Here is a 25,971-nt window from a genome sequence, read left to right on the forward strand (position 1 = left end):
CTTCTACATCCTAAACTCTGACCATTTTCTCCTCCGGGAAAAATGTCAAGTTTAGGTGTCAATAGCTCTCATTACTGACTAATCACTAGAACCTGAATTGGAAAAGCTAACAAGACCTAACTGACTTTACAGTTTGTTTTTAGAAAGAGCTAAAAAAAAAAAAAAAAGTGACAAGATGCTAACAACCCCACATTGCAAGGCCTCTGTACATGCACTGATTTTCATTTTTATTTATCCTCCTTTTACTTGCCCCTCACTCACATCTCTCCCAGGGCTCTTTCCTCTCTTGACTTCCCTGCTCTCTGCCAACAGACTGGCGCACCCTGAAGGAAGCCTTCCGGACCTTGCCATGATGAATCTGACCGCCAGCCTGGACAAGCCGGACCTAAAGAAGCTGGCTGAGCCTAGGGAAGACAAACCAGAGGGATGCCCTGAAAAGGCTGAGAAGGCTGAGCTTGGAAAAGACAGCGAGGAGGAGGAGGAAGAAGAGGAGGAAGAGGAGGAGGAGGAAGAGGAAGAGGAAGAGACCTCAGGTAATCCACCCACTACCAGTAGCTACTCAGAAAATCCTGGCTGACAGACCCAGTGAATGAATCAGACTTGTTCCCAGGTGGATATAGATTTGATCCAGTCCATGAAATAAAAATTGGGATGTGGTCTTTTGGTTGTTATAGTTAACAACATTTGGTTCCAATTGCTCCCATCATTTCCTTGTGATTCTGATGTAGAAGAAGAGAGCTGATCCTCAGCTATGGATCCTGGATTCTGATCTGCCAGAGGTTGTCTGGGCCAGGCCCGGGGAGCTGTGGCTCTGAGCTGTGCTGTCTGAAACCTGAGCAAGGACATCTCCTACCAGCAGCGGAGGCAGACAGCTGTGTAGAATTTGAGAACATTCTCAACAGGACTTTTTCAAATGCATTCTCAAAGATCCCAAAAATCCCAGTCTGGGAACTAGTCATTAAGAACACATTTATAATTCGGTCCTAATGTTTCAGGACCTGGGAACTGGAGGAGCAAATGAGTGATGGGATCATTATTGTGTCAAACCAACTCCTAGAGGTATTTTTGTTGTCATTGTTAGTTTCAATTTTTCCCTTTTGATTCTTTAGGCTCCTTTTTCTATTTTCCTTCATAGACTTGAAATAACGTTTAATAGGGCACAATGAGAACTGGACCTCTGTGATGATCAGGACGCCTTATCTGACAGCAGAGAAGGCGGGGTGCTTGGTCTGGTGAGCAGCTCCCAGACAGTACGGGAGGAACAAGACTGAGTAGCCTTGGGGGTGGTGTTGTGAGTCCACGACTGTGAAGTCCTGCGCTTGTCTTTGCTGGTGTTCTGTGCTTTAAAGGATTAGAAGACGTAAAAGCACAAGGCAGAAAATCCCTCCCAAAGGCAAATTCCTCCAAACATGATGCCTTTTCACCCCTCATCTCAGAAGACCCTGAGAGAGGCCCAGAACTATGCTTCCCATATCTAAGGAATGGCTGTTTCTCTGGGTAAAGGAGAACCGCGCTTAGTGAGACCAAAGACTCAGGACTAAGATTTAGCCAAGTACTTCATGAAGGTTTGAGCTTTACTAATAGGATTTCACCAAAAATTGGATTGCACTTTGCCCTGGCACTCCCTCATACATCTGCCATCTATACCTCTAAATTATTCTCAGTTAGGACTGAAATCTTTGTATCAACTATTGTCTGTGTCACTTCGTAAATAAGCATTTTTCATGATGTCTGAAATGTTATTGAAACTTTTAGAACCAGGTACAATAACTGCTACAACCCTCCCAGTCATGTGAAGAAGAAACCACTTAAAGCCTTATCTGTCTAGGCTCGTGAGCTTTTGTTTACACATATGGTGATGTGGTGATTCCACAAAATAATTCTGTCATGACTTCTATTCATATGAACTGGGACAGCCCTTCTACACAGAAACATGACCCCAGTCTACAAAATGTTACCACTTAGCACAAGGTGGAAAGAAGGAAATGACTCATTTGATCAAAAATTATGATTAAAGTGAGTTTGACCACATGTCATGAACTGGGCCTGGGTCATTCAGACTCTCTGTTCACTCTCAGTTGCAACAAGGAGCAGGCTCTAGCTGCTGGCTCCTCTCGGGCGAATGGAGAGTTTATCCACTCCCTTTAAGCTTCTGAAGGAACTAGAACTTATGGAAGCATGGTTTTGACAAGAAAAATGTCATTTAGAGGGATCTCAGTTACCTAATATTCCCAAGAAATTATGGAATTATAGCTCAGCCTTAAGAATAAATAAGCTCAAAATTATTCTTCACACTCATTTAATGAAAGCAACCTTGTCCCTCAGAGTCTCAGTGCGTGATGTCTAAATCATTATGATATGGGATTTTTAGGCCATTCTTCCTCCAGATTTCGATATTCTTAGAATTCATTCACTACTACTATTTTACAGCTTCTCATTCCAATCTGAATGTTATAAGATCTGCTTTAAATAATAATGAAAAAAACCCACAACATTTTATGCACTTGGGTGAATTTACTATTTTGCAGATTTAAGAAACAAATGGCATCTGGTGATTGACCGCCTCACTGTGCTCTTCTTAAAATTCCTGGAGTATTTTCACAAGCTGCAGGTGTTCATGTGGTGGATTTTGGAGTTGCATATCATCAAAATTGTTTCATCGTACATTATCTGGGTTTCTGTGAAAGAGGCAAGTGAACATTTGTTGTATCGTCAGGCCAAACAAAACCACAGCGGGTCATCATTTTCCTTTTCCAACTGTCCACGATTTTATTTTAAATGAAATTCCTATCACATTAGAACACCAAGCCCCTAAGACAAAGATATCTATCTATCTATCATCTATCTATCATCTATCATATATATATATATATATATATATATATATAACTATTATTCAGCCATAAAAAAGAACGAAATCTTGCCATTTTGAATGATGTGGATGGAGCTAGAAAGTATTATGCTAAGCGATATTAAGTCAGTGAGAGAAAGACAAGAATCATGCAATTTCACTAACATGGGAATTTAGGAAACAAAACAATTGAGCAAAGGAAAATGAGAGAGAGAGAGAGAGAAGTGCAAGACAAGAAACAGACTTTTAACTATAGAGAACATATTGATGGTCTTCAGAGGGCCTCACACTGGCCTGGAACTGATTAAATCTTCCTTTTCTCTCATGGGGCTCCTCTAGCCCCTAGTTTCCCAGCACCTGCTCCTCCTGACCTTTTCTGTTGGAGTCTCATCACCCCTGTAGACAGTGTCCCTGAGCAAGACAGCTCCGGGCACTCCCTCTTTCCTGCTTCAGGTCTAATGGCAGCACTCATACAGCCTGTATTCTGCTAATGTCTATGGCTCCCAATGAAGCAACTCCTGTGCCTTGTCACCAAACCCCTGCCAGCCCAATTTTCTGACTGAAGTTGGACATCAGTGTCCAGAGTACACAGATTAGCATCTCTGCATGGTGCTGCTTGAAGCTCCTCGCTTGGGGTTGGGTAGAGAATGGGAGGAGGGGACTAACAGAAGCGCCCTCTACAGAGAAATTTCCTGACACTCCCTCCTGTCACCTTCACCATCTTGACCCATTTCTGCCCCCCAAGAGAGCTTTAAAAGACCTCTAAGCAGTTTCCCATCAACTATTTTGATTTGAAATTTCTTCAGAGCTGGCTAGCACCTCATTTTGGAATGTTTTGCCTCTATGGGTTCTAACTTGGTGCCTCATGAGGCCTCAACTGAACACTTTCTATACTAAGTACAGTTGGGAAAGAAAGACAAATACCGACTCTTAGAAGGAGCCACGTGTCAAATCCAGGCTATGATGCATCTGAATCATATCTGCTTATAACAAAGGCGAGTGTCTAGGTCTTCTCATGGGTATGGGCTGGGAGGGAGCTATACTGCACAATTACAGGGGCATTGTTCACCTGTGACCAGCAGCCTCTGACACTGTGCCTCTGAGGTGCTGATTTATACCCGTAGGGGCCCCTTCTGCTTTGAAGGCTTGGTTTATCCTCAACCAGAGATGCCTATCAGTGATGACATTTGCCTTATATATTTTCTATTCATAGCTTATTCACTTTGATCGGCATAAAAGATATCTTCTCTCAAAAATGACATCACTGGGCACCTGGGTGGCTCGATAAATTAAATGTCTGCCTTCAGCTTGGGTTGTGATCCTGAGATTGAGCCCCGAATCAGGCTCCCTGTTCAGTGGGGAGTCTGCTTCTCCCTTTCTCTCTCCCTCTGCCTCTCCCTTTGCTCATGCTCACTCTCTCTCTCAAATAAAAAATAAAATCTTTTTAAAAAATTTTCTGATCAGTAAATGGCAAAATGAGAACAAAGTCAACAACCTCAGTGAAATCATCCTTATCAGCAAGGCTGCTTGTTTTCACAAACTTTCAGGGTCATTTCTCGGGTCATTTTATTAAAATTCTTGGGTCAAACGTTAAACCTCTCCAAGGCTATCATGGGCATCTGAGGAAAAAGAAGCATGAGAAATAATTTGTTATAGAGGCCTTTCTTTTACATCAGCAGCTCTTACTAGAGTGACACCACTTTGGAAGGACCTAGATTTTAAATACGTGTGACATTGTCATCTTTTTTTATATACAACTACATTTCTAATTTCAAAGGTTCCTAGAAAGTTCTGAGAGATCTGGTTATTCTTGGAGGAAGGGATCACACCTTATTTCAGCATCCTGAGCAGCTCCTATGGGGCCTGGCCTATTGTAGAGGCTCAGTAATTGTTTACCGGCTGGAGGAAATAAATAAAACATCTTTGCAAGCTTGAGATTCTCCCCTTATGTCAGTTGGTGTTTTCTTATTTTCACTCTCACTAACCGTTCATTTGGCCTTTATTATGCACTTAAACTAAATTGCCATAAACTGAATGTTTATCCGGTGCTAGATGCTGGCACAAAGGCATGAAAGACACATTTCTTGCCTCAGTGCGCAGTCTGGTGGTCATGGCTGGCAAATCAAACAAAAGCCACATTAGAGGTGCCCCTAGGAGGCTATGGGTACAAGGGGGTGGGTGTGTCAAGCAGGGTTGTGGTTGAGTGTGGAGGCGCTCACTGAGGTGCAGATGCTCTGAGGGAAGAGGCCAGCTGGCCCCTCCATAGTGGAGACCACAGTTCTCAGGGGTTCCTCTCTCAAGGCGGTGGCCTCAAGCCTTACAAGTTTATATTCAGAGAAAGTGATAATTTGTGGAAAAGTGTTTTGTAAGGAAGGCATATGGCATAAAATTACTTCCCCAAATTTCTTGATAATACAAATCACCTGGATGCTTATTAGATGCATGGGTGACCAACTATTTCCCTAGAAATTCCGATTCATCAGATGTTGGTTGGGGCCCAAATATTTGTCTTTTGTGAATTTTTCAAGTACATTTCACAAGATTGCCACCATCAGGGGAAAGGATAAGACCATTATCAACTATGTTTATATTGGAGGAAGCATAGTGTATCTCTGAGTCTGTGTCTTCCCATCTCACCAAAACTGCGAGGCCTCATTTTACTTAATTCCCAATGACATTCGATATTGGCAGTCATTTCCTTGTCCTTGAAGAGCTTCTGTTGTCTTCCAGAACAGTGTACTTCCTTGGCCCCTCCCTTCTGCCTCATTCATGGGCTCCTTCTATTCCCACCAACTCCTCTCTTCTCTAGGTTCTAACTGCAGCCTCCTTTCTGCTTCTAGACCTTCTCTGGGTGGTTTCATGAGCTCCTGTGGTTCACTCACCATCAACATGCAAGAATCATAAATCTATGTCTTCATCCCATCTGGTCTTTGAATTCCAGGCCTCTTGTCTCTAAGGGACAACTGGATATGAGTGACCTCGACCTGGAGTGTCCCAAAAGTACCTTCAATATATCTAAAACTGAGCCCCCTACCTCCACATAATTTTCCTTTTAGATTACTTGACCATATGCCTAATCCTGCTCCAATCCCTACTCTGGCTGGTATGTATTCCATCATGCAGCCAGAATAGTCTTTCCAGCGCATAAATATGATCATGTTAATTCTCAACTCAAAAACTTTCAATAGCTTTTCTGTCCTCACAAACATGAGATATAGGACCCATATAGGTTCTGGCCCAGGACCACTTCACTGCTTCTTTCCTAGACACCCTAGCCTAGGTGGATTCCAAAGCCCTCTAAAGTGACCCTGATCACACTGCTACTCCAGGGATGTCCACCCCATGCTCTCCCTTGCCAGAAGGCCTCACACCAGCAATTCCCCAGTCTGGCTAACTTATATTTGCACCTCCAGCCTTGGTTTAGATCAAACACCCATGGATAGTCTTTCCTTAACCCTGGACTGTGCTGCCATCCAGCTGGCATCAGCCCAGGCAAACACTCCCTCCACCATTTGGTCATGGGCCGTCTACACAGTTCTCACTTACACTACCCCATGTGTTTCTTGAGCCCAGGGACTCACATAGGATATGTTACCTTGAACTTAGTTAGACTTAATATATCTTTTTTTTAACACTCAAAAGATCAAGAGTTCTTTGTGAACTCATTGTGCTGTTTTTATACTCAGTGGCTTAAATGCACACTAAAAGGAATAACTAAGAGACTTAATTTCATAGTAGCTTTAAGTGGCATACAGAATTAATTGAGGAGAAAAGAAATGTTTTTAAATATCCCACTTAAAGTGACACTGGCTGATGACTAAGAAAGAGTCACTTAGCCAATCAAAATATTTTGTTAAAATGTAACATTTATTGTGTTTGTGAGTGCTGTAGAGTTCACGAGGCAGTATTTCTTTCCTTCTCAATTAATTCTGAAAGGCAGTTCTTAATACCCTAATACTTCAGCACTTTATTCCCAGAGAGGTTCCTTGCCTGGACAGTGACAAGTAGTTGAGTAGAAAAATAGTGGATAATAAATTACAGAATTAAATACTGTCGCCTGTCTCCTCACTTCTTGTGTAGTTTTTGTCAGCAAATCAGGTGACCATACTTTTTACAGCCCATAGTACTTAGCCCTGGCCATATGTTGAATTGTATCAATTGAGTGTGTGCTAATTAGTGTCAGTATTAATTAATTCATGCTGACAATAGTAAATGTTCTTATGACCTTATTTTATCAATATCTAGATATTATTTTAATCACGTGAGTGTTTTCCATGGATGAATAAGGTGGCTGTGCTTCTGTATTGTTCAATGAACTGCTGGCTATGGAGAACAATTGGAAATGATTAGACATCTCACCTAATTGATAAACACATACGCACGATCTAAAACCAAGTTGAAGTCATTGCCTTCCCTCTTTACGCCTGCCCCTACCCCAGCCAAGATCCTGTCTCAATAGTGTCACTATCATCCTCTCAGGGCTCTGGCTCCCAAGCCAGAAACCTGGGAGGCATTCCTTATACCCCCTCCTTTAGCCCCACGTCCACACCATCAAGCCATTCAGTCAACAAGTCGAGCTAGTTTTACTTCCCATCTCAAACCCATGACTCCTCCCCATCTCTGCTCCACTGCCCTAGTTGGGCCCTGGTCATGTTCTCCTGGTAGTACGTGTGATCCGGCCTCCTGACCTCTCCATTCTTCAGTTATACTTATTTCAACAAAATGAAAATCTATCCTTAAGATTTTCACCGGGAAGCGTTGGCTGTCCATCAGAGGGTTCCTAGGCCATAGAATGGTTTAAAAAGGTCCATTGGTGTGGATCCCAACTGTATCTCCAGCCTCATTTACTGCTGCAGTTCACTGTGTTCAACTTTAGAATTTCCAGTGGTTTGTGGTCACCTGTCCCTTCCTTTTTTTTTTAAATAATAAATTTATTTTTTATTGGTGTTCAATTTGCCAACATATAGAATAACACCCAGTGCTCATCCCGTCAAGTGCCCCCCTCAGTGCCCATCACCCATTCACCCCCACCCTGCACCTCCTCCCCTTCCACCACCCCTTGTTCATTTCCCAGAGTTAGGAGTCTTCATGTTCTGTCTCCCTTTCTGATATTTCCTACCCATTTCTTCTCCCTTCTATTCTCTTTCACTATTATTTATGTTCCCCAAATGAATGAGACCATATAATGTTTGTCCTTCTCCGATTGACTTACTTCACTCAGCATAATACCCTCCAGTTCCATCCACGTTGAAGCAAATGCTGGGTATTTGTCATTTCTAATGGCTGAGTAATATTCCATTGTATACATAGACCACATCTTCTTTATCCATTCCATGCTGCTTCATGCTTTTCTGCTTATACTTGCCTTTACCAGGAATGTGCTTCTCACTTTTCTTTGCTTGGCTGACTTTATGCATCTTTCAAGGTTCAGCTCAGGTGGTATCCCTTCTGGAAAATGTTCTAGAAGCTCCAGATTGGACCAACGACCCCTTCTGGATGTTCTCGCAGGAGCCTGTTCCCATGTATCACCAAGCTACTGCTACACTACACTGACATTATCTGGTTATGTGTCTTTCTGCCATACAAGACCCCTTACACACACACACACACACACACACACACACACACACACACACATCCCTAGGGCAGTGCCTCATACATGCTAGGAACTCAATCAAACTTTGCCAAACTTAATAAATCAAGTAGCCACACATTTTGTGGCTATTGTGCCATGTTATGTATTTTTGTCTCCATTTCTGATTTTATGTTTTCAGGTGTCTCTGTTCAACTATGTATTTTTGATTTCTTGGGCTTTTGCTCTACCATATGCCAAGCTACGCCGTCTGGCTTCAAGTGTCTGCACTGTCTGGACGTGTGTGATCATCGTCTGCAAAATGTTGTACCAGCTGCAAACCATTAAGCCTGAGAACTTTTCTGTTAACTGTTCCTTGGTGAGCCTCAAAGACAGGGGGATCTTCTTGACTGGTCTTTAGAGAAGTGAGACAGATACTGGGGAACCCACACCCCCATTCTGTCTGGTCTTTCAGTCACCTCAGCCATGTTGGATATATCTCGGCCCTAGTTCTCTTCCCCTGCTGAGATCTCCCCACTGAAGTGGATCTGTCCTTCCTGGCCCCACCATGTCCCTTTGCTCAAAGTTTAAGGAGAAGAATCTGAATTCTTCCAATCTGTGCAACCATTTTTTTAAACTCCTTGTTCTCTTCTTTTCAGCCAAATGAAAACCAAACAAATATACCCATCAACCAGTTGAACAAGTCTCAACTCTATAGCGCTCCTATTGACCCAACAGAATGGGTCGGCCTGAGGAAGTCTTCCCCTCTGCTTGTCTACCTGAGGGTAAGGCCCCCATCTTACTTCTCTGTGCCTCTGCACAGTTAACGCCTGAGATCCTTTGCTATGAGACCTCTGATATCTCATCTGATAATAATCTCACCTTTTTGTGTGACATTTGGAATCACCTTTGAAACAAATGATTAACATTACCATCAGTGTCACATGGTACTGAAAATGATTGTGTAGTTTGAGATTAATTGAATAAAGTCTGACAAATATATTCACTAGAGTATTATCTAACTACTAAAAGATTGAGGTAGATAGATGACGTGAGATGCTGAAAGATGTCCAAAATATATTAACTTTTTTTTTTAAAAAAAAGGCAGATTTCAGTGCACTATGCATAATGTGATCTCTTCTAGATGCAAAGAAAAATACTGCATAAAATATACAAATTGACTACAATGATTATCCCTAAGAGGGGGAGGTATAGTATTATGAGAAATTTTTACTGTCTAAATTCTCTCTCTCTATAACGTTTAATAAAGGACATATGTTGAAAGGTAATATAATTTTGTTCTTCAAGTTTTGTTTAAATTCCAGCTAGTTTAAACATTAAAGGTAAAACAATTTTTAACAACCTATCTTTGAAAGAAACTAAGTGCTTAGAAATAAAGCATTTAGGGACACCTGGGTGGCTCAGTGGTTGAGTGTCTGCCTTCAGCTCAGTGCATGATCCTGGGGTCCCAGGATCGAGTCCTGCATTGGGATCCCCACAGAGAGCCTGCTTCTACCTCTACCTACATCTCTGCCTCTCTCTGTGTCTCTCATGAGTGAATAAATAAAATCTTTTAAAAAAAAAAAAGAAAAAAGAAAGAAAGAAAGAAAGAAAGAAAGAAAGAAAGAAAGAAAGAAAAAGAAAGAAAGAAAGAAAAGAAAGGAAGGAAGGAAGAAAGGAAGGAAGGAAGGAAGGAAGGAAGGAAGGAAGGAAGGAAGGAAGGAAGAAAGAAAGAAAGAAAGAAAGAAAGAAAGAAAGAAAGAAAGAAAGAAAGGAAGGAAGGAAGGAAGGAAGGAAGGAAGAAAGAAAGAAAGAAAGAAAGAAAGAAAGAAAGAAAGAAAGAAAGAAAGAAAGAAAGAAAGAATTTATACTCAACACCTGGAATTTTTTAATGTACTAAGTGTTCCATATTTTGTGTGTAGCTTTCTCATTTTTTCTCCTACAACAGACATCATTTGCAACAATACAAATGCTACCCACCATCAAGAACTGCTATAAGGATAAAACAAACTGATACCTGAAAAGAGCGATCAGAATAGTGTCAGGCACATGTGGTGCCATCAACGTTAACTATTTTCATTATTATTATTATGACTTTGTTATCACCAGCAGCATGTTTGTCAGTCTGCAGCTCTCTCTAGCCAGATTTCTGGGATGTTGAAAGATGTTCCCCTATGGCTTAGTCTGTTTCCCAGATGGCCCTGTACTGATTTGCGCTGCTATTTGCAAACAAGGTTGGACCACCCCTAGGAAACTGGTCACTGCATCTTCTTATGGTTAGTGTACTTTTCCAGAAACAGGAATGAGCATCATCAGCCTTCTGCCTAGAGCCTCTAGATCCCAGCATCCTAGAAGTTACCCTGATTGGTACCGTGCAGGCAGCTTCACCACCTTGTTACTACACCATAGGGAAAATGAACATTGAATTCAAGACTTTTGTAGAGGTGGAATTTTATAAAGCATTGTTCTTTTAGACACCAAGGATGGGAGAAAAAAGATTTATTACAGGGGTTGCCTAAAATTACCAAGTGAAAGCATTTCACTTCATGCATCTGTGTTTTCTTGCTTTGTAGAATAATCTCCTGATGCTGGCCATTCTGGCCTTCGAGGTTACGATTTACCGCCATCAGGAATACTATAGAGGTCGAAACAACCTCACGGCCCCTGTGTCTAAAACCATCTTTCATGACATTACAAGACTCCATCTAGATGATGGGCTTATAAATTGTGCCAAATATTTCATAAATTACTTCTTCTACAAGTTTGGTCTGGAGGTGAGTTTCCTTGCTGACATGGGTTTTTTTTTTCTTTTTTCCGTGAAAATTCCGATTGCTGTGTTTAGCCAGCTGGCCACGAGAGCTTACTTGTACAACTCCATGCTGTGATGACTGTCTCCTCAAGATCAGCAGGAGGAGATTTTCCTGAAAGGTTACCCTGGCCTGTTGAAAGTTTTCTAAGACCAAAGCCAATATTCCAGACTCTTTCAGCACTGAACCTAGCCTCCCTGCATCTCTGAGGCCTTGCAGATGCTTGGATATCACTTTGTCATTTCAACTGGTTTCTTTTATGTATTACAAATCTTCTTTGTGTTTTGTGCATTCTGAAAGTTTAGCTTTGGCCAAAATGAAGTGATGCGACCTGAAATGGTTGTGGTATTTGGGACAGTAATGTTTCATGAAGAGATCATAGCTGTATTCTCTTCACAGTTCAAAGTGGTTCTTATTAGCAGTGTTATAGTCAGTCATTTCCTTGGAAGTAATTTATACAATATTTCAGTCTTCACCCTGAAGGACCCCCCAAAGAGGCAAGACTCGGTGAACATGTGTGGAGAGACCTGCCCTTAGGAATGCAGGCATCTGAGCACAGGGCTGACAGGTGATACCACTTCCCTTCCCTGTAAACCCAATTTTTTTTGCCTCTTTTCATCCTTACACAGACCTGTTTCCTAATGTCAGTTAATGTAATTGGTCAGCGAATGGATTTCTATGCCATGATTCATGCCTGCTGGCTGATCGCTGTCTTATATCGACGCAGAAGAAAGGCCATTGCAGAGATCTGGCCCAAGTACTGCTGCTTCCTGGCTTGCATCATCACCTTCCAGTACTTCATCTGCATTGGCATCCCTCCGGCTCCTTGCAGAGGTGAGCAGGCCCTTCCTGAGACAAGCTGCTCTTGTCATCAACCCTCATGTCATGGACCTCTGGGACAGGGGCAGGGAAGAGGCGTACTGACTTTGCTGTTTACCACTTCCCTCCCTGCAGATTACCCATGGAGATTCAAGGGTGCTAGCTTCAATGACAACATCATAAAGTGGCTGTACTTCCCAGACTTCATCGTGCGGCCCAACCCCGTGTTTCTTGTCTGTAAGTGTTGCAGCCATGGGGCTGCAGAGCACTGGGGTTTGGTTTTCCCTTTGGTAATCCTGCTTTGCGCATTGTGCATTAGTACCCCTGCCTCTTCTAATACACTTTGTGATCATGTAAAAGCTTGTCTTGATGCATTAATATCACAAGTTCTTAATGGCTTCTACTTGCCCTATTACATTTGCAAAATTAATAAATAAACATGGGAAATACCATATCCACTTCCATAATTTTACCTCTCAACACACACACACTCCCCAACCCCCCACTACACACGCACACACACACACACACACACACACACATCTCTACTCATCCTCCTTCTAGAAGATAGACTGCAGAGGGAGGTCTTGTTTTTTGTAAAGTGGTTCTTTCAGGCTGCCACCACAGACAGATCAAAGCTAATGTTAAGACTGTGGAAGCTAGGAAGATACTACCCAAATTGCAGATGCTCTAGTGCCAGGCTATAGCCCCTGGCCCTTCCATGGGCAGGCTGATGATGCCAAAGTCAGAGCAGCCCCACCTAAAATGAGAGGGCCACCTCCAGAGGCACCATGCTGCCCCCACACACTCAGGTTTAATGTAAAGTACAATGAAGCCACTTGGTGCTTGGAAGCTGCCTGCCCATAACTAGCCTTGATCTCTATCTGCATTCCACCTGCCTTCATTGCCCTGTCCACTCTGGGAAGAGTCTGGTAACCAATACAATGGTGGATTGAGGGGATGAAGAAGGCCACAAGTGCCTGCCTCTACCACAAGTAAAATGATAAAGATGGGGAAGTATACTCAACTGGCCTCCTCAAAATTGTGATGGGAGATAAATGCAAATAAACATTATCCCATATGAAAGTCACAAGACTAGTGATTATCACCTGATACTTATACTCACCACCATGCAGACAAAAATCTAGACTCTTCCGTGTCTGTGCCCCTTTCTTGCATCTTCCATGGTGGGCAAGATCGGAATCCAGGGAGAACTGTACAATAGGAACTTTGGGAACGTGACTCAGTCAGGAGCTGGGGAGCAGCTCATCCCATATGGGGACTGTTTTGTACACTGTAGAAACCAGGATGAGGAGAAGGTCACTCAGCCATCCCTCTGTCTTGCCAGATGACTTCATGCTGCTCCTGTGTGCCTCCTTGCAAAGGCAGATCTTTGAGGACGAAAACAAGGCTGCCGTGCGGATCATGGCTGGGGACAATGTGGAGATCTGCATGAACCTTGATGCGGCCTCTTTCAGCCAGCATAACCCCGTGCCAGATTTCATTCACTGCAGGTGAGGGCAAGTGTGTGGGTCTGGAGCCACTTTGCGCATGCATTTCACTTGGAGGACGTACCTCCGCTTACAGGTCTCTCTGCCCTTCTTGGGAAATTGAGCAGCTAACGGTACACAACAGGCTCAGAAATGCAGACAGAGGGCTTAGTGGTCCCGAGGCTGAACTGCTGAATTACATTTCTGCTTCTGCCTTTCTCAGCATTAACTACACATTTCCCCTCAGTTTACCTCCACTTCTTCACACACAAAGTGACTAGTGCCCATGATGCTGTTCCTGGTATGCCAGCAGAGACCCCTCTTCTGATTCGCCGTCCTTCATCTTTATCCTCTTCCTCCTCCTCTTCAGCCCCTGTCTCTCCTCATCCCCCATCCCTCCTCTTCACCCCAACCCTCCTCTTCATCCCCTTCCCTCTCCTCATCCCTGTCCCTCCTGATCCCCCATCCCTCCTCTTCATCGCAACCCTCCGTTTCATCCCCTGTCCCTCTCCTCATCCCTGTCCCTCTTGATCCCCGTTTCCTATCCTCGTTCCGTGTCCCTCTTCCCTTCATCCATCCTTCTCCTGGTCCTCCCTATTCAGTGGGCCCTGTGGCAGGTTGGGAACCATACAGCCTGTCCCATGCTGGCACTCCTCTTGTGTGACATCTCCTAGGGCATGTGGGTTCCCCTTGCAGTACCATCTCTGTCCTCCACTGTCCTCTGCAGTCTGGTGGCAGCTGAACGTGGCAGCCTGATTGTCCCCTCAGCAGAGTTTGCATTTAAACCTGACTAAACTTGTCACTCTGTGATCCTTCCACGTTCTCTGGGCTCCCAAGTCCTCATGCTTTCTTTCCCCTGCTTCTGCGTCATGGCGAGCACCCCCTGTCTGTGCCCTCAGCAGTCACAGTCCAGCTCTGCCCCCTGCAGTTGGGGCCAGAAGGGCTGGTGGCATTTTCTATGCCTCCTCACCAGCCCTGCACCTCTGGACTTCCGGATTGGTGCTAGTTAGCACCTGCCCTCTGGCTCCACTGCAGTGACGCGCAGCCCAGAAATCAGTCTTGTTCCAGTCAGGTTGCCTCTCCTCACATGAGGTTTACTCCCCGGCTTCTGAGGCCCAGAGTATCTTGTTTGCATGGGATTGTTATTTGAAAAATCTATCCCACTCCCAGTCTCAGATATAGGCAACTTAAGGCAAAGTTCACTTCTAACTTACTTTGGTGCTTGCGCCCTTCCCGAACCTTACCCATAGCTCGTGGCCTACATGTGGCAGTGTTAATAGTGGAGTTTTTGGGTGCTTGCCATGTGCCCTACTCCATTCCAAGTGCTTTACATAGATGAAGCCATCTTACCCTAATGACCACCTCTGAGATATTATTTTTGCCATTTTGGAGTTGAGAAAGCTGAGTAAAGATTTGAACCCAGGCAGCCTAGCTTCAAAAGCAGCTGGGTGCTGAGGCCCTTCTGTGCCTCTCAGCAGCCTAAGAGCTCAGTGTGCACTGAACAATCAGTAAGTGAATTTGCTTTAAAAAGCTAAGGTCCATAGACTAAAGATTACATTTAGGAATAATGTACCACACTAGATAACAATATAAGGTGGGGCATTCACTTTTCACCTCTTCTCTGCGATGCTAAGAGAACATATCAGTGCAGCTGATGTTTTTCCCTATCGTTAAGGGAGAAAGAAAAGTATTTTTTTTTCTTAAAGAAGTTTTTATTTGAAGGCAAGATAGTGAAATCCACAAGAAATCATTAACAGCATATGTATACGTTTTGCCCTGCATCAGACACGTTTGAATAATTCATGGCTACAGGAAATCTGGAACAAAATCAAATATTTTCTCACATCAGGTTGAGAAGTTGGAGGAAGATAAGTATTCAACTCTACAGTGTACTTGTGGAAAACCTAAAACATCAACTAGAAAACTTTTGTGCACCACTGATTTTTAAAATTTGAATTATTTCAAACTTTTAGTTCTATTTTCCAATGAGAACTGCCAGAGAAGTGCGCCTTGGGAGTAACGTGCCACAGCATAATCATGAGCAGGAAGTTAGTGACCACATTGTCGTGGGAGGCACGGCAACCCCCACACCCTCTGCAGGCACATGCTCCTCTGCAGCTCTGCAAAGCATCACTGTGTATCACCAGGGCTCATTCATCTGCTTAGGGGCCCTTGAGGCTCCTCTTCAGAGCACATTGGCTAGTGTTTTCCATGTGACCTTCACAAGCTGGTCTTATGATTTCTGAGCCTGGTGCTAAGGAGTGGAGGCTGGGACAGCTGGAATAGGAACTAATGACTGTGGGCAAGGAAGGGAAATCCACAGAAAGCACATGATACACTAACACACACATTTCTACACACACACACTCACACTCAAAATGCCAGCACACCAAGTTGGCTGACTCCAAAGTGTATGTGTGTGTGTGTGTGTGTGTGTGTGTGTGTGCATGCGCCCAAAAAGGCCTTGTAGGCATTTCTGATATTATGTCTCAAATGAATCACTGATTTCAACTGCAATGCCCCTGGGATACTGAGAAATACTGACATTTTATTCATTCTTCTTTAGCTATGAAGTCGAAGAAGGGTGAAATATATTTGAGAGAGAAATTTCATGAAAACATCTTATTTTTTTTAATTTTTTATTTATTTATGATAGTCACAGAGAGAGAGAGAGAGGGGCAGAGACACAGGCAGAGGGAGAAGCAGAGGGAGAAGCAGGCTCCATGCACCGGGAGTCCGACGTGGGACTCGATCCCGGGTCTCCAGGAGCACGCCCTGGGCCAAAGGCAGGCGCCAAACCGCTGAGCCACCTAGGGATCCCTCATGAAAACATTTTAAAGGATTGAGTATTTTACTCCCAAAGAGTAAAGTTAGAAAAGTTTGCTTACCTGGCAATGTACCTTTTAGGAACAGCTTTCTCTAATGATGCTGGCAGTGTAGTACATATTTTATCATCATTCTTTATTAACTCTTACAAAACAATAAGTCCTTAATCAAATAACTGACCCACAATTGGTTCTGCTGTGCTTTTCCTCTTACCTGGGAGGAGAAGCAACCAAAGCAAAACCTCCAAGATAAAGAAGCTCTAATTAAGCAAACACAGATGGGTCTTGGCCTGTGGGTACCACCTCCAGGTGACCATGCTCAGAAGCTCTGAGCAGCTGCCACTTATTGCACAGTGACTGACCTGAATGCTGTCTCATCTCACAGGGAGAAATCACTCCCCAAAAAAACATCTCAACTCCAACTCAGGGCCATCCAAAGACAGAGTGTTGGACAGAGCCTATAAGCCCCACCATGGCTGTGTGTGCTTTGTGAGAATGATTCCTCATCTGCAAAGAGGGATTTCCATCTCCAGTAAGACCTTCGATGTAACACAGATTTGTTTTGTCTGTCAATTTCTAGTTCATTGAAGGGAATCCATTCTTACCTGCTCTCTTGCTTCAGGAGGCATCCGTATCTTAGACTCTCCCCACCACATGATTATTCATGCCTCCTATAGGAAGACAGGGAAGTACTCTAGTAGCACGCTGTTTGTGGGACACTGTTTGTGGGAAATTTGGCCCAAATAAGATATTGGTAAGTGTTTTCACAACTTGCTTATTCATCTCTTACTAGCTGGGTGAGGATTTCCTATAGATGAGGCAGTGTTAAATGAAAGATGAACACAGAGCTCACAGTATGACTTGCAAAGTGCTTCCATATTGAGTCAAATGGATAGTATGAACTCGTTCCCTCATTACACAGAATCTCCTGCCTTAATTTTTTGTTTATTTGTGTGTATGATCATTCTCTGATGGTTTGGTTTGTTTTCCAGATCATACTTAGACATGTCCAAAGTGATCATCTTCAGCTACCTCTTCTGGTTTGTCCTCACGATCATCTTCATTACTGGGACAACCAGGATCAGCATCTTTTGCATGGGTTATTTGGTGGCCTGCTTCTATTTCCTGCTCTTTGGGGGTGATTTGCTGCTGAAACCCATCAAGAGCATCCTGCGCTACTGGGACTGGTTGATTGCATACAACGTTTTTGTGATTACGATGAAAAACATACTGTCAGTAAGTGCCTCCCACTGTATAACACATTTGTGGTTTTAGCACAAGGGTAAACAATCCACTCAGTGGTTATTAAAAGCCCAATTGCCCGTCACACTCCTCTCTTAAAAGCCCCAAATAAGATGATGCAAAGCCAGAATTCAAAGAAACATTTATTACTCTTGTTTTGCCATATTAAGCAGAATCCTGTTTGGAATCACTTCCCCATCTTAAAGTCACATGACAGGAGGCTAGGTATTTGTAGGAATAAGTTCTAAAGTGTATTTTTAAGTTAAAATCCCATTTCTTCAGAGGGATAATTTGTCATCATTCACACTTTGTGCTACAAAATGGCCCTTTTATGAGCTGAATTAGTCATTGAATCTCTTCAAAAGTGATATTGTGTTGGCTTACCTAGGAAGAATTATGGAAGTGTATATTAAAATGAGCATAGTTCTCTGCAACATTGTAGGGTGGGGAATGAGGCAGGATAGGCTGTTGAGTGCACATTTTATGTACCCATGAGATATGCTAGACACACAGGAAGACACAGCTTTGCAGTTAGCTCTGGGAACAGGTGTCCTGACTAGGGCTGAAATAAGCCAGTAGAGGTGGAGGCAAAACACACCTCCTTCTCTACAAAGTTCAGCTGCTCTGCTATTAAATATCCATGTTCATGGGGCACCACTTTTCCCCTGACCTAGTAGGTAATGCCCTCTAGTCATCCCAGGATCACATAAAATCTTTTGAGTCACAAGGACACCTTTTAAGTTATTTACTATCTCAGGAAATTAAGCAACAACCTTTCATGAGCCGAAGGAGTTAATACAACTTTAACTGGCCCTAAATCAAGGTTAATCCTGTGCCTGCTATTCCCAAGTAGTGATAGTGCATTAGAGGAGCCATGAGATAATAGCTTCCTGCTTCTCACCTTCCTGGTTTCTTAAGATGAGCTCACCAGGCAAGTCTACTATGCAGGCATTTAAATTCTTTTTTTTTTTTTTTTTTTTTTTTTGCGTGTGTATTGCTGTGTTTAGAGGTCTTGGAAAGCCAAGTCTGTGGCACCATGAACATATATTTGAGTCATTTATTTTGTTTTGTCTAAAATCAGTTGATAGCAGAAGTGACTCTTAATGCAGCAATTTTACCTCACCGATATTTATTTACATTTGGGGTAGTGTTGAAAGTTCTTGGACAGATTGAACAACAGCACACCATTTCACTCAATAGCCAGTCTGAGGGTGAGGGATCTGTTGATAGGAGCTGATTCCTACAACCAATCCTGAAAAATGTATGGCTGCAAAGTCCATTTACTCACCCATTCATCCATTCAAACTACATTGCAGACTTGTTCCTCACTAGGCACTATTTTTGTCTTAAAGAACTAGATCTAGTATTGCCTTCAGGTGTTACCCTAAGAAACTCCCATTCTAAAAAGGAAGACAAAACTACTTCTTAATAATTATAATATGGCCTGCTAATGCTAATTATCACAACATTTGAGGAAACCAAAACAAAAAAGGAATGCCTCATTCCTTGCCTAGATAAGTTGGGAGCCGACTTCCAGGAGACGATGCCATTTGAACCTATCTTGAGAAACAGATTCAAGGGTGTCCAGAGAGACAAAGGGAGGAGGAGATTCCCAACCTAGAGAACCCAAATGAAAGCATGGCCATGTAGGACAGAGATCATCATGTGAAGAGCATGTTCCACTGGGTGCAGGGACTCAATCTGAGTAACAGCCAATTTGGGAACAAATCCTAAGTATATTCTCCTACCTCACATGTGCCCAGAAACACACACAATTCAGCCATTATCTTTATGTATTGTCTTGCAATGATTGTCTGTTTAAATTTCTTCTCCCTCAGCATGTGAACATAACATAAATCATTGTTATGAGAAAACGACATGCCAGTCAACAAAGATTATTCCTTTGCCCGGAGAATTGACCAAAAAAGGCTCAAAATACATGCTTTTTTCCTATTCTAAGAATTACACCGTGCAACTGATGTTTGTATTGATCTCCAGGCAAACAGCATAGGTTTAATTTGTCTAATCTTGTGAGAAAATAACTGTACCAAAATCAAAGTCCTGGGGGTCTTTGTTCATCCATTTGATATCAGAGTTTGACTTGTTTCTATAGGAGTGTAAGATGTTCTCTGTGAGAGGACAGGTGCTTCTACCTGCTGAAATCATCACACTAAAGAATCTTCCTTTATTAATGGGTTTTATTTTCCCCCAGGAAATTATGGTACAGCTAAAGCATCAAATGTGCTACCCCATGGTGACTGAAATTTAGGTTCTACAGATACCTCCTGGAATCATTGGCATGGAGACTTTGTGAATTCTTGCACAGACTGGGATCACAAAGCATCGACTTCTTTTTCTGGGCATTGAGTCTCACAATTTGCTCATTTGTTTTTCAGATAGGAGCATGTGGATACATTGAAAAATTGGTTCAAAATAGTTGCTGGTTGATCCAAGCTTTCAGCCTGGCCTGCACAGTCAAAGGCTATAAAATGCGTAAGTATGAAAAGCAAATTTGGAAATGGAAGGACAGAGAAGCAAGGGCAGTTGTATTGTTTTTATTTTATTTTATTTTATTTTATTTTATTTTATTTTATTTATTTTATTTTATTTATTCATGAGACACACACACACACACAGAGAGAGAGAGAGAGGCAAAGACACAGGCAGAGGGAAAAGCAGGCTCCATGTTGGGAGCCTGACGTGGGACTCGATCCCTGGTCTCCAGGATCAGGCCCTGGGCCAAAGGCGGGAGCTAAACCGCTGAGCTACCCAGGCTGCCCTGTTCTAATTTTAAAATTGGGCCAAAGCACATAAAGAAAAGAGATAAAAGGGACAGGCTCTAGATGTAGGGTATAGGACTGTAGTACTTTATGAATCTAGTGTCCATAACATGAAGTGCCCCTGCTCCATACAATTTTGATCATCCTCTGGAAACTTAACAAACTCTGGCAGGTCTGAGGATTGTGTGTGCCCCCAGACTTCTTTGAGTTACATTAGGAAGGGTTATGGAGGGCCACAGATCTGTGTGATCACAGCTAGAATCTTGGGTTGTCAGGGTACCTCAGACTTCAGTCCTTCTCCCCTCAGGAAGCTCAAGGAGCTTCAGACTCAGGAAAACAAGTGGGAGGCCCTTCAGGGTGTCTGTAGTAAGACTACCAGGACAGAGACAGAAGTTCCACTTCCATCCCTCTGCCTCTTGCACCAGAACGTGGGAAATACCACACTTGGTCATCTGTGTGCCCAGAATGCAGGCAACTTGAACATGACAATCTCCCCTCTATGGCCTCCAATCCAGGCTACACTTTGCCCATGATGAAGAGTTACTGGGACTTTGTTCTGATTTAAGATAAGGTGTCTGCTCATACATCTTCTAATAGACCATACTGTGTTAACTGCTCCTCTGATTACCCCAAATCACCATTCCCAGAAGAGGTGTTTTTTGTGTTTTTTTGTATCAGAGCATTGCCCTTTCCATTGGGCCATACACACATTATTTCTCCATGGCCCTCGCTCAGGGAGAAAGAGATCTCTCTTTCCCTGAGAGAGAAAGAAGTAATCAGGAACCATCCCTGGCAAAGAGACCCTCCTGTGCCTTCCACTGTCAAGGTTCACTTGTGGTCAGTCTTACGAATCAATGTTGATACTGGATTTGAAATGTGTATCTTTGCTTGTAAATAAATCCACCCATAAGTGAGTCCATGCATCGGAACGTTGCTCTTATGCCTGTGGGGTTTCCCAAGCACAATCATACTGCAGAGATTATAAAATAACAGTGAAAATAGATTTTAATTTTAATTTGGGTTTTTTTCTCCTTTTCTATCCCAGCTGATGATGATTCCTCATGTAAACTACCTAGTGGTGAAGCAGGAATTATTTGGGACAGCATATGTTTCGCCTTCCTCCTGCTACAGAGAAGAGTTTTCATGAGTTACTATTTCCTACATGTTGTGGCTGATATAAAAGCTTCACAGATCTTGGCATCAAGGTAGGTCAGGCCATGGAATTAAGTGGTTTCTCTTAAAAAAATCTGTCTGGAAGTAATGCACTGTGCTGTTGCCTGAGCTTGCTTGCAGAACCCACAAGAAATTAAGAAATTCCTTCTAGGAAAACCAGTCCAAGAAGGATTTAGCACAAGGCCTTTAAAACCTAAAATAGAAGAATAATAAGAAGGTCTTTGGCACCAAGTCACACTTAGAAGGATCTGGGACGCTTGGGACGTCTAGAGCCCTCAAGGCACAGACCACTTCACTAGACATAGCTCATTCTGGCCTCAGCCAAAGCAGTAACACAGGCCAGGTTGGTCTAGAGGCTAGTCCACACTCCCCCTCTCTGACCCAGTGTTTAGAAGAATCTCCTGAAAATGGAGAAAAACACAATTATGTATTATTTTTCAGACCTTATGTTGAGAAGGGGTGTGATACTCCAGGGTCATTCTAAACTCCTTCTCTATCTTTCCTTATCCTTTCCTTCCTTTCAATCTTCTTTCCCCAATGACCTGATTTTCTTTTCTCTGGGCCACTGGTTCTCTTCTGTTACTACCTTCTTCTTCTGAGATTCCATTCCTTTTCTAGCTTGTGACTCAATCATGAAGATTTAGGAGAAAGACTGGGAATAAAACTAGGTATTACAGGGAATGCCATTGAGATGGGATGGGATCATAGTGCCCTAGCCTGCTCTGCCTGTCTCAGAGACACCAGCCTTGCTAGATCCCATCAGATCTGTGGTGCTAAATAATCTGATAAACATTAGCTTATCGTATGAAATTTTGGAAAAAAATCTATCATTTTGATTTGTGGTTTAGACTAACACACTTTTGTCTATACCACCAATGTTCCTAGAGACTATTCTTTTCCTTTGCCAGGATAAACAAAATGTTTATTTCAGAAGTCCATTTATATGGGAGCAATTCCTGGCCTTTGTTAACTAACTTGGAGCCCAGTAGAAAGAATTTTCAGTGGGGGACCTCCATTTAATTTGAGGAGCTTTGCAGTACCCTAGGCCCTCATTATGTAGTTGAACAGTGACTTCATTTTATGTATAAGACTGACCTTAGAATTTACCATTACAATTGTTTTTTCTAACACCCAGGATATCAGTTTCATTTGAGTACAATGTCTTGTCCTTTTTTTTTTTCTTTTTATTTTTTCTTTCTTTATTTCTCTTTTATTTCTTTTTTTCTTTCTTTTCTCTCCTGGTGTTCATTCAGGCTGTCTTGTCCTAATAGTAATTTTATTTACTCATAGAGCAGCTGGTATTTGTGCTGATAAATGTGTCTTTTTTGCCTATTTAGAAAGCATATTCCTCATGTTATGGAAACCAATGGCTTTCATTTAGAGCACAGCTCGTGCTTGCCTAAGAAAAGTCATGTCTTAATAAACACTGAATTCACAACAGAATTTCCAAAGAATGGATATCATATAGATTGATATGTTCACTGCCTACTGTATTACAAGGAGATAGCTGCTTGGGCCTTCCCTCAGAGCTTATAGGAGGGAGAGGGACATATCAACAAGCAACAAGCATCACAGTGACTAGTGTGGTGGTAGGGGACATTCAGGAAGCTGTGGGGAATTATATCAGGAGTACATAACCACCTGCCAGGGGCAAGAACCAAGGCAGCCTTGTGTTCTAAGCTGTAGCCTGAAGGATGAACACGAGTTAGTGGAAGGAGGCAGGAGACACAGCCCCAGTGAAGTCACTGGGGAAAGTTTTAATAAAGAAACCGTGAGAAGCTCAGGGTGGCCAAAACACTGAAATTTGAAGGTGAAGTTAGGGAGTGATTACAAATTAGCTGGAGAGATAGGGAGGAGTCCAATTATCAGGTACCTTGTATGCTGTGTTTATGACTTTTAAAGTAACCCCACAGACAAGAAGAAGCAAGAAAGTGCTGTGGCTATAATTGTGTTTCGGAAGCGCACCCTGCTTGTGGTATGGAGGACAGATTGGGTAGACACAGGTGGCTGCTCTGATGATCCAGGACAGAAAGAATGGCTTAGCCCAGGATAGGATGAACCAGGAAGATATTTAAGAGTAAAATTGGCACAACTGGAGAGTCAATTGGAAGTAAGGGAGTGGAGGTAGAAAGGAAAGGAGGATAGAGGATGATATGGCTGGAATTCTAGTGGAAGCAAACAGTGGTGCCAACCTAATGTAAAGAAGCCAAGAAGCTCTAGACTAGGAGAAAACTGACCACAACCAGGGGAGTTGCAGGGCTTGTGGGCTTATGAATCTAAACCCATGATGAGTCCGGCAGACAGCCAGGAAGATAGGTCTGCAGGTAGAAATAGACTTGAGTGTCATCGTGACACAGATGGATTTACAGCAGAAGAGTGGTTGGACAGCATGTGAATGAGAAGAGGACCCTCAGGAGCATCCACATTTAAGAAGTGGGCAGAGCAGACCAGGAACTCTGAACCAGAAAGGAAAAAGGAAAACTAGAAAAGCATGATGCCTGAGGAGACTGAGGTAGGCTACTTCCAAGCAGAAGTCCAACAGACAGGGCATACAAACACAAGCCTGAAAATTGAATATTGACCTCAGTGACCTCAAGACATGGGGATTGCAGCCCAACTCCAGTGATCTGAGGTTGAAGGGAGAAGCTTGGGGACAGTGGCTGTAGATATTCATGTGGGTACAGTGACGAAGGTTATACATAGAACACTGTGCAGTGGGCATGTTTTTTTTTCCCTAAGATTAGCAAGATGTGAGCCTGCTTGCATACTTCTGAGGAGGATTTGGTGGCAGCAGGAAGGCTGAAAATGCAGAAAGAGAAGAATAAAGGGCAGGATGGAGTCCCTTGGGCTGCAAGCAGTTAGGGGGGCTAGAGCCCAGGAAGTCTGCTGGTGAGAATGTCACCTCTCCCACTGTCCCTGCAGGAAATGGTGTCCATAGTATAGGTGATAGGCAGCTGAGCAAACTATTGCCTCATGACTTGTGTTCTTTCCAGGAAGCTGGGAGACTAGGTTACTAGGAGTAAAAAGCCTTTGACAGAATTCTAATTTGAGAAAAGTGTGAGGTGTTTTAAATAGTCACTACAGAGCAGAATTTCCTGGGCACATGAGGGGTCAGCAGATAATGTGCCCCATGACGCCTTTTCTGCCCTTCTGACAACAGCCTGGCACAGGGCAGATATACCATCTACCCACTCTAGTTCCTAACCACTTGGGATTTACCAAGCACATGTGACCAGATGACAGTGGAACAGAATTGAAGATTTTAAGAGAAGTTGATGAAATAGGAAGAAGAGAAGCAAAGAGGCAGTAATCTAAACATCCCAGTGATGGAGTTTGAACTCCAACTTTGAGTATTTCCTTAGGGAATCCCAGCTCACTCCATACCCTTTTCTGCTCATTGAGTACAAAACTAATCTTGACTCACTCCTCCTTGCCAACAGCCCCTTATGGGACAATTATAATAAGGTCAGGTGAGTAATGCTTCGCTGAGACATAAGGTTCTGTGGGACAGGTTTGAAGGGGTGCATTCTTTTCAAGGTCTTAGAAAACACAAACGTTTGTTTGTTTGTTTGTTTGTTTGTTTGTTTGTTTGTTTGTTTTACTGATCTCCTGTGGTTGTGAGCAGCCCACTCCCTCCCAGGAGAAGCTGTGATGTGTTCATCCACCAGGAAGGAGCTTCTACACAGGGCTTGGGACTCCCCCTCCTAGCCAAGAGGCTCTAGTTAATAGCCCCCAAAGAAATGTTTTCTGAGCCTTGATCATCATTTTCAGCGGAAAGTAAGTAACAATGATAGAAATACTAATATGTTCTCTATTTCCATTTTTTCTCTAGAGGGGCTGAACTTTTCCAGGCCACAATTGTAAAGGCTGTAAAGGCAAGAATTGAGGAAGAGAAAAAGTCAATGGATCAGCTAAAAAGGCAGTAAGGAGGCTTGATCTTATCTCCTTCTCCTTTCCTTTTAATTGTGGTTTGTCAGTTCTCATTCAGCTGGCTCTCGTGTCCCATTAGCCTGAAAAACCCATTGGTGTTAACATTTACAACTTCCGGTATGTGCTCTGTGTCAGGGCGGTGGCCTATGCCCACTGGACTGAACGTGAAGTAGTTTATTTATTTTTTAAAATAAATGAGAGACACAGGCAGAGGGAGAAGCAGGCTCCATTCAGGCAGCCTGATGTGGGACTCCATCCTGGGACTCCAGGATCACACCTTGGGCCAAAGGCAGGCGCTTAACCGCTGAGCCAGCCAGGCACCCTGTGGAAGTAATTTAAAAGAAAGAGAGCTGCAATGTGGTAGAAAGGGGGGCCACGTTGGACAAGACCAATGTCTAGTCTTGATTCAGTGGTTTACTCTAGAACTGTGGTTAAGTCAGTCTGATTCTCTGAACTTCAGCTTTCTGTTTTAAATTGAGGCC

At 43.0% G+C, this 25,971-nt stretch overlaps 1 protein-coding gene across 4 annotated transcripts in view; it reads left to right on the forward strand.

Moving 5' to 3' along the window:
• The window catches only part of PIEZO2 (piezo type mechanosensitive ion channel component 2), a 450,920-nt gene that overhangs the window by 362,968 nt on the left and 61,981 nt on the right, over positions 1–25,971 (forward strand). For all 4 annotated transcript variants that reach the window (XM_041744387.1, XM_041744552.1, XM_041744472.1 and 1 more), the window contains 12 exons: positions 313–533; positions 2,529–2,689; positions 8,626–8,802; positions 9,083–9,208; positions 10,997–11,197; positions 11,860–12,064; positions 12,185–12,286; positions 13,398–13,563; positions 17,357–17,600; positions 20,003–20,099; positions 21,432–21,591; positions 25,392–25,481. In XM_041744387.1, the coding sequence (XP_041600321.1) occupies positions 313–533; positions 2,529–2,689; positions 8,626–8,802; positions 9,083–9,208; positions 10,997–11,197; positions 11,860–12,064; positions 12,185–12,286; positions 13,398–13,563; positions 17,357–17,600; positions 20,003–20,099; positions 21,432–21,591; positions 25,392–25,481 (1,950 nt within the window). The remainder of the gene's footprint in view (positions 1–312; positions 534–2,528; positions 2,690–8,625; positions 8,803–9,082; positions 9,209–10,996; positions 11,198–11,859; positions 12,065–12,184; positions 12,287–13,397; positions 13,564–17,356; positions 17,601–20,002; positions 20,100–21,431; positions 21,592–25,391; positions 25,482–25,971) is intronic.

The sequence above is a fragment of the Vulpes lagopus genome, chromosome 1 (assembly GCF_018345385.1).
Source record: "Vulpes lagopus strain Blue_001 chromosome 1, ASM1834538v1, whole genome shotgun sequence".
Lineage (NCBI taxonomy): Eukaryota > Metazoa > Chordata > Mammalia > Carnivora > Canidae > Vulpes > Vulpes lagopus.